Source organism: Rhinopithecus roxellana, chromosome 13 (assembly GCF_007565055.1).
Source record: "Rhinopithecus roxellana isolate Shanxi Qingling chromosome 13, ASM756505v1, whole genome shotgun sequence".
Taxonomy (NCBI): Eukaryota; Metazoa; Chordata; class Mammalia; order Primates; family Cercopithecidae; genus Rhinopithecus; species Rhinopithecus roxellana.
The window spans coordinates 118,483,412-118,498,520 of NC_044561.1; the positions used below are offsets into that span (position 1 = coordinate 118,483,412).

The following is a 15,109-nucleotide window of genomic DNA, read 5'->3' on the forward strand; positions in this document are numbered from 1 at the left end:
AAACATTTATTTGTTTGTTTATCTATTTATTTATTTATACGTACAGTAGAAAAGTTTAGTCTATTTATCCAGATCTTTTAAAATGTCATTTATTAAAGTTTTAGGGTTTTTTTTTTTTTTTAGAAAATTTCTGTCCATCTCTAGATATGTTTATTTGTAGGCATTTTATATTTTATTCACTTTGATAATGTTGAATTGGATTTTTTAAACTATTAGGTTGTCTTAACTGGTTTGGGCTGCTATAACAAATTACCATAGACTCGGTGGATTGTAAACAGCAAATATTTATTTCTTACAGTTCTGGAGGCTGGGAAGTCCAAGATCAAGGCACCAGCAGATTCAGCATCTAGTGGGGGCCAGTTTCTCATCTCATCTCATCTCCCTGGGGTCTGGACTTTTTGTGACTCTTCCCTCTGTTTAGGGAAAAGGACTTCAAATTCGGATTTTCTTTGCTGGGGTTCAGTATTGCTTCTTCCATATTCCAAGTCTCAGGACCATCAGGGGCAGGTACTGGGTGAGAGTGACCCCCAGAGGTGGAAAGGACCCGGCATCATTTCTGAGGACACCCAGTGGAGGAGGAGCCTGGAGACTTGGCCTCCCATCCTGGCTCTGGGCATGGCCCTGACACATCTTCATCCTTGTTTCCTCCTTTGTACAATGGAGATGTTCAGACTAGTTGGTCTCCGAGGGCCCTGCCAGCTTTAGCCATCCCTCCCCAAACCAGCTGAAGAGACTAATTCCTCCGAAGTTTCATGGGCCAGATAGAGGCAGGGGAAGGCACAGCCCCAGTCCTGGGAGGCAGGTCTCCTTACCTTCTTCCACTTTCTTCACAGGAACCACACACTTGAAGCCACAGTGCAGGTAACAACACTTCCTTTCCCCCAGACGGTCCTGGTCTGTGTGACACTGGGGAGGATCAGACTTGAAGCAGCCTATGTTGTCAGCTGGGCAAACCTCCGCTTTTTCTATACTTAGTGGAGGAAGCCACAAGGTGAGGTGAGAACTCCAGCCCCAGAGGGCCCCTCAGGACCTCTCCCCAGCCCAGCCCCACCCAGCTCCACCATGCCTGCTCACCCCCTTTAACTCCTTCCGCGGTCACCAGGGTCACAAGAGCGAGAGACACCATGAGGACCAAGAAGCTGCTGGACCCCACGTTGCTGGGCAGGTGCTTGGCTGGGAGCTGGGCTGAGCCTGGCTTTATAGTGTCCCTGCTGAGTGCGCCAGTGGGTGGAGCTGAAGGCTCAAAATGGCAAGGGAGGCTGCACTTCCCAGCTCTGTTTGGAAATGGCCACTTTTGAGGAGGGATTTGGGGCTTTCCCTAAGGTCTCCTCACTGGAATAGATGAAGAAATCAAAGAGCGACCCTCGTTCTTCACACAAGGAGAAGAAATGGCCACCTGATTGACCATTAGGCACCACCAGGGCCAAACTGTCTTATGGAAGGAGGAAAGAAAGCACAGAAAGGGCATGAAATTACTCAAGTTCACACACAAGGCAGTGGCAGGGCCAGACTTCCTCAACTCCACCATGTTCTCTAACAGTCCCTGTTCATGCCTGATTCACCTGGGACCAAAATCTTCCCTCCTTCCTGTGTTGCCCCGGATTTGTTCTCAGTTCTCTCCTCACCCCAAGGAAGAATCTGAATGGCAGTGCTTAAAATGTCTGTCCTGAACATTCGCTCTCAGCCTTGCGTTCCAGCCCTGTGTGCTCCTGCCCCCACCAATCTCATGTGGCCTGGAGGAAAGCAGATTTTGGACCTGTCACCAGCTGTGTAACTTTGAAAGCGGCTTCACCTTCCTAAGCCTCCGTTTCCTCATTCATACAATGGGCATCATAATTATACTGTATCGCTTCATAGGATTTGTTTTCCCTCCTTTGCCCCTGCATCCCCCTACATTCCTGGATTTGGAAGAAGACATGGATGTGTGTGTGTGTGTGTGTGTGTGTGTGTGTGTGTGTGTGTCTGTGCGTGTGTCTGAGACCAGGCTTTTGGAGTCCTTTCTTTGAATGGGTACTAAAGAGAGGGAAATCCTTCCTGTTGGAAAAGTTGCAGATATGAGCCCAGAAACTCCAGAAATTTGGTCCCAGCCCTGGTGAGAGAGAAATTCTGAGAAGATAAATCTAAGTTGCTGATAAGAAGACATGAGAGATGGGCGGGGAGTAATTTTGAGGAAATCTAGTCCTTTACTAACCTTTTTCCTGAGATCAGCCCCACTCATATTCAGGGTTATAAATTCACCTTTCTGGCTAAGCTGATCTGAATTGGATTTCTGTCATTTACTAATAGGACCTCTGAGTAATGCAAAGATTTGGATTTGGGGCATTCCACATACCAAAGTGTGGAAGGGACTGAGTTGGGGTTAAGTGGAGGCAGGGGAGGATCCCTCCATTCCTGGAAGTGAGCCAACTCCTTATTAGATGGTGAATCTTTGGTTACAATTTCACCAGTTGTATCCTTGAGCTCAGATCACTTGGATACCAGGGATGGAGTCTGGGAAGTTAATAAACAAATACTAGAATGTTGGAATGTATTGGCTATTGTCTCCTCCAGCTTTTTATTATGAACTTTTTAAACATACAGAAAAATTGAAATATCAGAACAATGATACTTGTATACGTATAACTGGATTTAACAATTATTAATATTTTGGGATATTTTAGAATACCTATAGCTACATTTGCTGAAATATTTGAGATGAAATTGAATACATTATGTTCCTATTTCCTAAATACATCAGCATGCAAATTCTAAGAATAAGGACTTTCTTCAATATAATCACAAAGCCATGATCCTATCTAAGATAATTAATGGTTTCTGCTTGTCATCTCATAGCCAGTTCATATTGGTTTCTCCAGTTCTCCTCAAAATGTCGTTTGTAGTTGACTGTTGATGATACTTCTTTTAAAATTATTGTAAAATAAATCCTACATATAAAAGAATGTAATAAACTTTCTATACCTTTTGAAAAAGAATAATAAACACCTATGAACCTATCAATTTAGAATAGGACATTACCATCCCTACTTCAGAGGTAACCACTATCTTGAACTTTCTGTTAATCATCCTCATGTTTTCCTTTAAAGTTTTGCTCTCTTGCTATGGCTTGCTTAATGGTGCATGTTGTTTAACTTTATGTAAACATAATTACGGCCTAAGTATTCTTTTGTATTTTGCATGCTTTGCTCAACACTGTGGTTTTAAAAATATTGTGGTAAGAAATATATACTATAAGACATGACCTCTTAACGTATTTTTTTTTTTTTTTTTGAGATGGAGTCTCGCTCTGTCACCCAGGCTGGAGTGCAGTGGTGTGATCTCAGCTCACTGCAAGCTCCGCCTCCCGGGTTCATGCCATTCTCCTGGCTCAGCCTCCTGAGTAGCTGGGACTACAGGCATTCACCACCACACATGGCTAATATTTTGTATTTTTAGTAGAGACGGGGTTTCACTGTGGTAGCCAAGATGGTCTCGATCTCCTGACCTCGTGATCTGCCCGCCTCAGCCTCCCAAAGTGCTGGGATTACAGGTGTGAGGCACCATGCCCAGCCCCAAAATATTTTTAAGTGAATACTACAGTGTTGTTAATTGTGGGCACAGTGTCATACAGTAGGTCTCTAGAAGTTTTCTGTCTTGCATGACTGAAACCCACTGAATAGCAACTTTTCCCTCCCCCAGACCCTTGGAACCACCATTCTGTTTTCTGCTTCTATAAGTGACTACTTTAGACACTTCATAAAAGTGGAATCATGCAGTATTTGTCCTTTTGTAACTAGCTTATTTTGCTTAGCATAATGTCCTTAAGGTTCACCCATGTTGCAGCATGCGACAGAATTTTCTTCTTTTTTATGATTGAATAATATTCCATGGTATCCATATATATATATGCGTGTGTGTGTGTGTATGTGTGTATGTATATATATATATATGTGTGTGTGTGTATATATATATATATATATATATATATATATATATATAATCTTTTTTCCTTCCCCCATTTGTCTGTCAGCGGGTCAATGCACATTTAGGTTTCCATTTCTTAGCTATTGTGAATATTGCAGCAATGAATTTGCAGGTGCAAATATCTCTTTGGGATCCTGATTCAAATTCTTTTGGATAATAACCCAGAAGTAGGATTGCTGAATCATGTGGTAGTTCTATTTTTAATTTTTTGAAGAACTTCCATACTGTTTTCCATAGTGGCTATACTCCTTTAAATCTCACTGACAGTGCAGGAGTTCCAATTTCTCCACATTCTCACTGGTACTTGTTTTCTTTTTCTTGTCTTTTTAAAATAATGGCCACCCTAACAGGTATGAGGTGATCTTATGGTTTTGATTTGCATTTTCCTGATTATTAGACATGTTGAGCATCTTTTCACATACCTGTTCGCCATTTGCATATCTTCTTTGGAGAAATGTCTGTTCAAGTCTTACTCACTTTTAATTGGGTCTTTATATATATATGTGTGTGTATGTGTGTGTGTGTGTGTGTATATATATATGCATATGCACACACATATTTATAAGGAAAAAGAAAAGAAATATGTATTAGAATGGAAGAAGAGAAAAGCCATTGTTTGCAAATAATACAATAGTCTAATAGAAACTCAAAAGAAACTACAGATATATCATGACAGACAATTTTTTCAAGATTAACTGACACAAAATCAATATATAAAAGTCAACTGCATTTCTGTACACTAGAAGTATCGGTTAGAAAAATGTAATACTCCAAAAGCAATAACATGTAAAATATTTAGTAATAAAGGCAACCTGTGAGATGGGAAAAATATTTGCAAACTACATATCAGATAAGGGGTTAATTTTCAAAATATATAAAGAACTGCAACTCAATAGCAAAAATAAGTTTACACACATACACATATACATAGCAAAAATATGTTTATATATTTATATATATAAATACATTTAGGCTTACATTTAGGTTACATTTGTCTAGGAAGCAAGCCCCATAAGGAACTTCTCACAGTCTTATTATAAGAAGGTAAAATTGCAGGGGACAATGTTCCTGTTTTGCAGTAGTAAACTACCTTCTCAAAAGGTGGTTATTTTGTCCCCAGGGGACTTTGGCAATGTCTGGAGACATATTTGGTTGTCACAACTGGGGCAGATGTGCTTCTGACATCCCGTGTCTAGAGACTGAGGTTGCTGCTAAATATCTAACAATGCACTGGACAGTTTTTCACAACAAACAATGATCTATCTCCAAGTGCCAGTAGTATTGATGTTGAGAAACGCTGCTGTCCTGCCTCACTGACACATAGCTGTGCATGGCCTCAGAACACCTCAATGTAGGCTGAAGCGGGTAATGATGGGAGTGTCTGCTGGGAGTATCCCATGCTTAGGAGTGCTGATCCTTGGCTCACTGGTTTCACCCAATAAAGGCATTCCTTAGCTCATGCCATGTGACCTTGTGGAATTCATCCCATGTTCTGCTGAATCAGGCAAATAAAGTTCCCTTTTAATTCTAGTTAGCTAAGAGTTTTTCTCATGAAAGGATGTTGAATTTTTATCATATGCCTTTTCCTCATCAATTGAGATATATCTATGGATTTTCTTTTCAACCTGTTATTTTGTGAATTACATTAACCAGATTTCACATTCATTGTCTTTTTTGGGCATCATTTATTTATATGCTTCAAGAAAGTGGAAAGCCTTGAACCGAAATGGCCTAGCCTAAAACAGACAGAGAATAAAAGGGAAGATATATTTCTAGTAAACATGGAATATACATTCCTGAAAATCATTAGGTTACAGAGTTTTGCTTGCTACAAATAATAGGGCTTCTGGAAAAAATAGAGTTGAAGTAGAACATTCAAAACTTGTGCAGTCTCATAAGTAATACATCAGACAAACAGAACCCACACCCAATAAAAACATGACCACAGTTTTAAACATCTTCAGTTACTAATAAAGAAATTCTGTAGTAAATATAGCACTTTACTTTGACAAAAGATGGGGAGTTTGCTTGGTAAGTGGGTATGGTGAAATACTGTGGCTTTTGGGGTATGCACAAAAGGCGGAATGAAGGACATCATCATTCTTGGGACTAAATGTTATACGGGAAGTCATTGTCTTCTATCTCTTACTTCTGTACTGGCTTAAAATAGCAATCTGCTGTATTGACTTGTCAGTTCCTCCCTTTTGTAAGGAAGCTGTATAACCTTGGATGAAACTGGATAACTGTAAATTTCTATCCTGATGCTCTTGACATTAAAATCTTCTTTTTTAGTCTTTTTTTTTTTTTTTTTTTTTTTTGAGATGGAGTCTCGTTCTGTCACCCAGGCTGGAGTGCTGTGCCCAGATCTCAGCTCACTGCAAGCTCCGCCTCCCGGGTTCACGCCATTCTCCTGCCTCAGCCTCCCAGGTAGCTGGGACTACAGGGGCCGCCACCTCGCCCGGCTAGTATTTTGTAGTTTTTAGCAGAGACAGGGTTTCACCGTGTTAGCCAGGATGGTCTCCATCTCCTGACCTCGTGATCCGCCCGTCTCAGCCTCCCAAAGTGCTGGGATTACAGGCTTGAGCCACCGCGCCCGGCCAACATTAAAATCTTGATCTTTGGCTGGGCATGGTGGCTCATGCCTGTAGTCCCAGCATTTTGGGAGACCGAGGCGGGCGGATCACTTGAGGTCAGGAGTTCAAGACCAGTTGGCCAACATGGTGAAATGCTGTCTCCACTGAAAATACAAAAATTAGCTGGGTGAGGTAGTACATGCCTGTAATCCCAGCTACTTGGGAGGCTGAGGCATGAGAATCACTTGAACCCGGAAGGTAGAGGTTGCAGCGAGCTGAGATCATGCCACTGCACTCCAGCCTGGGCAACAGAGTGAGACTTTGTCTCAAAAAAACAAAAAGCACAAAACAAAAAACAAAACAAACAAACAAAAAAAACTTGACCTTTAATCCACCACAATTGTTTATCTGTCTCACTTGAAGCTGATAGTAACTGATGTGTTAGGCTCACTAGCGGTCTCATCTCTGATGGAGTGCAACGTTTAGCTTATTGCTGTGGCAAATAGCATATGCTCTCATTTATTTGAAAATATTTTATTATTTCAAACTTGTCAATATTTAAGGCATGTCTTTTATTTATTTATTTTTAAATTTTTATTCATTCATTTTCTTGAGACGGAGTCTCCTTTTGTCGCCCAGGCTGGAGTGCAGTGGTGCAATCTCCGCTCACTGCAACCTCCGCTTCCTGGGTTCAAGAGATTCTCCTGCCTTAGCCTCCCAAGTAGCTGGGACTGCAAGCTGGCTAATTTTTGAATTTTTCGTAAAGATGGAGTTTCACCATTTTGGCCAGGCTGCTCTCAAACTCCTGATCTCAAGTGATCCACGCCCGTTAGCCTCCCAAAGTGCTGGGAATACAGGCATGAGCCACCATGCCTGGCCTTAAGGCATTTCTTTTAAAATCGTATTTCAGATTCTTGTTTCCAGAACATTGAACACAGTATTAAATACTTCTATCAAGATAGAACTCAAGACAACAGCATATTACACACTTGGTAGGGAAATGCCTATAGGTAAACTGAGATAAGAAGGGGGAGATGAAGTGTGTGTATTTTGTGTGTCACTCCAGAGATACCATGTTCAATATTTTTGCATTTGATTGGCATTATATGACAGGACAAGGCACAGTCACCTTATGAAAAACTGTATTAACCCAGTTTTACATGTTAGTGATTTAATTCCTTACTTATCTACCATGTTTGAACATATTCTGCTTGTTAAAGCACTTGCTTCAACAGGAGAGACTCGTGTGTGTGTGTGTGTGTGTGTGTGTCTGTGCACGTGTACCTTTCGGTTAATGGGAGGTGACATCACAGTAATCTTTGCCCTGACAGTGTGCCTGACTGAATAGTATAAGCTGAATTAATGCCCTTGTTAGAGATTGTGGGATCCCAAAATATTTAATGCCTAAAAATCAGGTAACCTGATCATCTGAACCCCTTCTCCACCTTCCACTGAGCCAGACAAAGGTGCAAACGCTTCCTTAAAGGAAGATCAACCAGGAAAAAGTTATGCCTATTCTTTAGCTACTTTTCCCCTAGTTTTAAAGATATGAAATTCTATTTAAAGTATTATCACAATAATATATGTACACAGTATAAAATGTAAAGTGTAAAACCAGGTTTACAATGGGAATCTCCTACATTGCTCCTATTTACCTTGTTTCCTGATACGCAGAGGTCCTGATACGAGAGGTAACCACTTTTAGCTCTTCTAGCTGTTTCTAATATCTATCTCCATGTTTCTAAATAACATTCTTATGTATTATTAATATTCTTAAATTTGTATTCTAAATTATGTATTATGTAATATTCTTAAATTTCTGAAAATTTGAATTTGGATTAAAAATTATTTTATTGTGCTAAGAACACTTAGCATGAGATCTACCCTTGGAACACGTTTTTAAGTGTGTAGTACCGTATTAACTGTAGGCACTATGTTGTACAGCAGATCTCTAGAACCTTCTCATCTTGCATAACTGAAACTACTCATTGAATAGCAACTCCCCATTTCCCCCTTCCTGAAACCCTTGGAAACTACCATCATACCTTTTGCTTAAATGAGTTTGACTTACTTTAGACAACTCACGTAAGATACCTTATAATAGTGGAACTGTGAAATTGTTTTCAAATATACTTATGGGTTATTTGTATGTATTCTATTGAAACTATCTATTCAGATTCTTTGTTCACTCTTTAATTGGGTTATATTTTTTCTATTGAGTTGTTTGAGTTCCTTATATATTTTAGATATTAATCCCCTATCAGATGTACAGTTTGTAAATATTTTCTACCATTTCATAAGTTGTGTCTTCAATCTGTTGTTTCTTTTTTTTTGTGCAGAAGCTTGTTAGTTTGATGTAATTTCATTTGTCTATTTTTGCTCTTATTGCATATATTTTTGGGGTCATATCCAAAATATTGCCCAGACCAATGCCGTGGACCTTTCCCACTATATTTTTTTCTAGTAGCTTTATAGTTTCAATTCTTATGTTTAAGTCTTTAGCTCACTTTGTTGATTTTTACTTGTGGTGTGAGATAAGGGTCCAATTTTAGTCTTCTGCATATGGAGATCCAGCTTTGCCAACATTGTTACTGAAGAAACAGTCTCTTCCCCATTGGGTATTTTTGGCACCTTTGTCAAAACTCAGTTGACTGTAAATGCATGGATTTATTTCTGGGATGTCTATTTTGTTCTATTGGCCTATGTGTCTATTTTTATGCCAGTACCATGCTATTTTGATTACTATGGCTTTGTAGCATATTTTGAAATCAGGTAATGTGATGCCTCCTGACAAAAAGATTTGTCACTTTTGCTCAAGATTGCTTTTGTTAAAGCAGTCTTTAACAAAAGGTCTTTTGTGGTTCCATGTAAACCAAAGGGTCTTTTGTGGTTCCCTGTAATTTCCTAGAATTTCCCTGTAAATTCTAGGGCCTTTTAGTTCTATTTCTATGAAAAATATCCTTGGAATTTTGATAGGCATTTCACTGAATCTGTAGATTACTTCGAGTAGTATGAGCATTTTAACAATATAAATTCTTTAATTCATAAACATAAAATAATATTTTTATTTACTATGTCTTCCTTAAACTGATAACAACTTAACTTTGATTACATTAAAACTCTATACTTTGATTCCACCCTGTCCCCCTTTTTTAAAAGATGGGGTCTTGCTACATTGCCCAGGCTAGTCTCAAAGTCCTTGGCTCAAGTGATCTTCCTGCTTCAGTCTCCTGAGTAGCTGGGATTGTAGGCATGAACTACTGTGCCTGGCTCCCACATTAAACATTTTAATGTTACAACTTACATCTTTTTATATTCTGTACTCTTTGACAAATTATTGTAGCTTTTATTATTTCATAGTTTTGTGTTTTAGCCTTCATACTAAAAATATTTGATTTACCCACCACCATTATAGTATTAGAGTATTCTGAATTTGACTATGTACTTACTTTTATTAGTGAGTTTTATACTTTCATATGTTTTCATCTTACTTATTAAAATCTTTTTCTTTCTGCTTGATGAACTTCCTTTAGCATTTTTTTGGTAATACTAGTCTCGTGCCAATAAAGTCCTCCAGCTTTTGTTTGTCTGGACAAGTTGTAATTTGTCTTTCATTCCTGAAGGACAGTTACTTTTTTTCCTTCAGCACTGTGAATATATCATTTCACTTTCCTGATCTTTAAAGTTTCTGCTGCAAAGTTCACTGTTAGCCTTATAGGAATTCCCTTATTTCAGGATCCTCTCTCTGCTTTTGATTTTTGACAGACTGATTGTAATATATCTTGGTATAGTGTTGTTTGGTTTAAATTTTATTGAAAGCCTTTGACCTTCCTACACCTATATATTTATGTCCTTTCCCAGATTTGGAAAGTTTTCTGCTGTTATTTATTTAAATAAGATTTCTACCCCTTTATTATGTCTCTTCTACTTAAAATCTCATAACTTGAATATTTGTTCTTTTGATGCTGTCCTAGACATTTCATAATCTTTCTTCACTACTCTTCATTTTTTTCTTTTTTCTCATCTGAGTGTATATTTCAAAATAACTTTTCTTTGAGTTTACAGGTTCTTTCTTCTGCTTGATCAATTCTGCTATTGATGCTCTTTATTGAATTTTAAATTTCATGCATTACATTTTTCAGCTGCAGAATGTCTGATTTTGAAAAAATGGCCTTTCTCTCTCTATTAAATTTCTCATTTTGGTCATTTACTCTTTTTCTGATTTCATGAATTATTTCTCTGTACTAGTATTATTTTTTGAAGTCCATCAAGCTTCCTAAGAACAATTAGTTTGAATCCTTTGTCAGGCAGTATTGTATTTCTCCACTTCTTTGAGGTCAGTTATTAGATTACTGTGTTCTTTTGAAGGTATCACACCTCTCTAATTTCTCATGTTTCTTGTTCCCTTATGTTACTATCTGTACATTTGACAAAGTAGGGACTTATTGCAGGCTTTTCAGAGCCCTTCCCCAGTCAGTCTGTCCAGAGATTCTGGGGAGACCACTGGGTGTGGTCTGTGGGCAGGCTTGAGTCCTTGGGCAGCCTAGCCTGGTGTCTGGGTCAGCAGGTGGTTGGACCTGTTACCTGGGTGAGGTTGGGCCTGGAATCTGTATTCATAGGAGCTAGACTGAAACCCGGGTCCATGGGGGTTGGTTTGGTCTTGGGGTGGCCGTTGAGCCTGAGTCTGAAGGGACTGACCAAGTACTGAGATGAGCCTGAAACCTGGGTCCACTGGGCAGGCCTGTGGCCTTAGTCCATGGGATTGGGCCTGTTTCCTGGGTCCATGGTGTCTGACCTTGAGCCTGGGTCTTCAGGGATGGTACTGGATCCTCAGTGCATGGGGAATTGGCCTGGTATTTGGGTCTACTGGGATGGACCTGGATCCTGGGTCTGTAGAGCAATCCTGGACCCTTTGTATTCTAGACTCTGAGAACACAGAATCTGGCCTAGAGTCTGGGTTTGGCCTGGTGTTGTGGCAGCTGTAGTGACGGGGTCTGTGGGGGCTTGTCTGGATCCTGGCATTGCAGATGCTGGCCAGTTTCCTGGAGATATATGTGCTGGCTTAGAGTCTGGATCTGTGGAGACCTGCCTGGAGCCTGGGTTTACTGGGGCTGACCCTGGGGGGTGGGTGTGTGGGAGCTGGCCTGGAGACTATGTTCACAAGGGTTGTCCTGGGTCCTGGCCATAGGGGCTAGCCTGGAGCCTGGGTCTCTGGGGGCCAGTCCAGTGTTGTGTTCTGCTGAGATAAGCTAGACCCTGGGTCTACTAAGGTTTGGGGCCATAGGAAACATCATGGTACTGACTCAGAGACAGCTAGGGACAGCACCTTTGCCTCAGAGACCACTGAAATTATTCAAACTGGCCAATCTTGAGACACTTACCCTGCCTCACCTGCTCCTTCTTTCAGGAACCACAGAAAAGGTTTGCCCACATTTCTCCCTCACTCTCTCTATCTCTTGATGGAAAAAGGTGCTTCCTATGTGCCCCCCACCCTACCCTTCCCGTGGCAAGGTGTGACTCTCCTTTGAGATATGTGAGTATAACAAACTCTCTTTTAAATGGCAGTCATCTCCTGATATGTTGGCTTTGTTATATGTAAATAATATTAAATACCTAAATAATATTAAAACCCAGTTTTTTAAAAAGGAGCTTGGGAGGCAAAGGACTAGAAAATCAGTAGCAAGGATGTCTGTGGTAGGGCAAGAGGACCGACATGTGAGCGGACACTTACTGTGAAGCTTTGTGTATTACATATTAACACCCATTGGGAAGCATCTATGATGGATTAGACACTGACAGTCAAGATGAAAAACTCAAGAAGTTGACATTAAGCAGCTTTCCTTTCTTTTCTTTCTCTCTCTCCTTCCTTCCTTCCTTCCTTCCTTCCTTCCTTCCTTCCTTCCTTCCTTCCTTCCTTCCTTCCTTCCTTCCTCTCTCTTTTCTTTTCTTTTCTTTCTCTTTCTTTCTTTTGACAGGGTCTGGCTCTGTTGCCCAGGCTGGAGTGCAGTGGTGCGGTCTCCTCTCACTGCAACCTCTGCCTTCCAGGCTCAAGAGATTCTCTTCAGCCTCCCAAGTAGCTGGGATAACCAGCCTTCATTACCATACCTGGAGAAGTAACTGTGCAGCACAAGGTAGAGGACAGTGGTGAGCATGGAAATGCACCACTCAGATCTCCTGCTGCTTCAGGGTGTGTAACTGATGGATGCCCCCAGCTACTGTCCTCTGCATCTGCCACTATGTCTGTGCAGAAGTCATGGATGCTTCCCTCAGGTTACTCCCAGTCAATGACTGAGTGCGGCCCAAACACTAAGGCAGGCCCATTCTGAGACCTGGGTCTCTTCTGATAGGTGACTTCAGTTCAAGCCTTGTCTTTCAGCCTGGCTGGCACTTTACTAATGTTGTACTTCATTCTGAGACTCTTACTCCTTCCTTCTCTCCTCCCTCAGAGCAGGCAGCCCTGCATCATGGTCTCATGCTGTCCTTGCCATTTTGGCTGCTTCCCTTTGCCCCTCACAGGCATTTTCCCTGACACACACTCTTGATTGTCTAATCCTGTCTAGACATCTGCTTTTCAGAGGGAGGCTTAAACAAACCTACTCACCCATAGTTTTGGTTTGAATAGTTCAGGAAATGATTTAAAAAGGGAGAAGAAGAGCGAGAAGAAGGGAGAAAAGAGCATGCTTTTTCTTTTCCTTAATAGTTATGACTATCAAGTCAAGATGATTAAATTCCATTAGAAACATTAAAAAGATTGAGGTATGCTTTTTAAATGAAATGACAATATTCATCATATTCTTAAAGATTTATTCCCTGTAACTATTATGCAATTATGATAAAAATGTTAGATGTCAACTTAAAGCATGCTAGGGAATAATTGACTTTTCAAAATTTGTTTATAATAGTCACAAATAAAATTTTGGAAGACTTGTCCAGACTTCTACTACCTTTGTGGTCCTGTACTAAATGTGAAATAGTAATCGCATCCTTTTTTCAAATCCTAAGGGAAAAGGCCATAAAGGATGGAGAGAGAGAGAGAGAGAGAGAGAGAGAGAGAGAGAGAAGATTCAGCAGTCTTACAGATTTTTCTGTGGTTTAAAATATACAATGTTTTATCTCTTTGTCTTCTTGTCATATTAACAAGCATTTAACTCTGAAAGGACATCTTGGGCCTGGGAACATCATGGGCAAATTGGAGACCAGTTATCCAAATCTGAGCCTGTAACACCGGCGTCTCCTCAGGCTTGGTTAAGGAGTTTCCACCTTGAGAGAGAAGAGAGAATCAGGGATGTAGGAAGGTGCAAAGGTTCAGGGAAGGTTCAGCCTGGCTTGTACTTTGTCAATGCCAGGGGACATGGCATTGCAGGGAACATGGTTTTGTGTCCTGGGGCACTGTGGCAGAAATCCTGCTAAGTACTCTCCTTCAAAGAAAACTGAGATACGCTGCCCCAGAATCAGGGACTGAGGATCAGGGACTCTAGGCAAGCCATCCTAAGGAATGATGAATTTATAATCCCTTACCTTACAATGTAAATATGAAGAGAAAGGTGCTGTGAAAGGTACCATGAAAAATTAAAATAATAACGATAAAAATTCAATAACCCTTGAGCAGCTTAGGGATTATCTTGTCCAAATGTCCCCTTCATACAGAGGAGAAGGGTAGTGCCCCTTATGTGAAATGGACAGTGCATATTCTGAGCAAGGATATCTATTGAGCTGCCCCCTTCACTGTTCAGAGGCAGATCTGTGGGCCAACCCAATTCGAAAGCTCTGATCTCAATGATTTCCAGGGGCATGGGCAGTTCTCAGCTCCTTCTAAGATGAATGCTTCTGCAGGAAGGTTTCAGGGGCAGCCGAGAAGGGCAGATCTGGGGCTCCTCACCTCAATCCAAAGTCCACCAGGGCTCCATACACTGATGTTGACCGTTGAAGAAGCAACACTTCTTGACCCCCAGCCAGGCTTTATCATGCCAGCGCACAGGTAAGAGGGTGAAAGGGCAGGACAGAGTAAACTCTGGGCAATATCCAGGTTTCTGTGCAGCTGGAGAAAAATGCCACAGGGTGAGTCAAGGGCAACCATAAGTCACTTCCAAGCATCAGGGCCAGCTCTTTCCATGGATTCCTCAGAGGACATGTTCCCTAACCCCAACCACACCCAGGATTGCCATGCCTCACTCACTCAGACTCTTCAGGATTCCAGGCTGAACCACGCGGAGGCAAAGGAGGACGGTCACAGAGAGTAGAGAGAGGCTGCTCAGCTTCATGTTGCAAGAAAAGGGCGTGGGTGCCCCTGGAGGCTGGACCCGTCTATGTCAGTTCTGGCGGGGCTCTACCAGCAGGCGGCGCTGTGGCTCTGGGGGCTGGAGGTCAGAGGTGCCTCAACTTGACCCAGAACCATCAGCTGTTTCCTTTCACCTCCAGGAAGAGACAACGTGAAACAATTTGTGCGGTATAATTTATGAGAGCCCTCATGGACTGCCTCTCTTCAGGGTGTTGCAGGGATACCCTGGCTCTTCCTCATTCTGACTTTAGCCAGCGGATTTTGAGGCAATAGGAGGGCATTGTCTTTTCCCAGGCTT

At 41.2% G+C, this 15,109-nt stretch overlaps 1 protein-coding gene across 1 annotated transcript; it reads right to left on the reverse strand.

Annotated features, from left to right (window-relative positions):
* Window positions 1-550: 550 nt before the first annotated feature.
* On the reverse strand, window positions 551-14,499 carry WFDC12 (WAP four-disulfide core domain 12). Its single transcript, XM_010384250.2, has 4 exons — window positions 14,413-14,499; window positions 1,062-1,318; window positions 813-970; window positions 551-648 (listed from the first exon to the last, which is right to left on the reverse strand). The coding sequence occupies exons 1-4, from the start codon at window positions 14,497-14,499 to the stop codon at window positions 551-553; spliced, it is 600 nt and encodes a 199-aa protein (XP_010382552.2).
* Window positions 14,500-15,109: the final 610 nt, after the last annotated feature.

Excerpts from the sequence above, each read along its gene's own strand:
- WFDC12 (XM_010384250.2), bottom strand. The coding sequence starts at position 14,499 with ATGATAAAGCCTGGCTGGGGGTCAAGAAGTGTTGCTTCTTCAACGGTC. Across the intron at positions 1,319-14,412 it reads CTGGTGGACTTTGGATTGAG|GGAAAGCCCCAAATCCCTCC; the intron begins GTGAGGAGCCCC and ends AGGAGACCTTAG. Across the intron at positions 971-1,061 it reads AAAGGGGGTGAGCAGGCATG|TATAGAAAAAGCGGAGGTTT; the intron begins GTGGAGCTGGGT and ends TCCTCCACTAAG.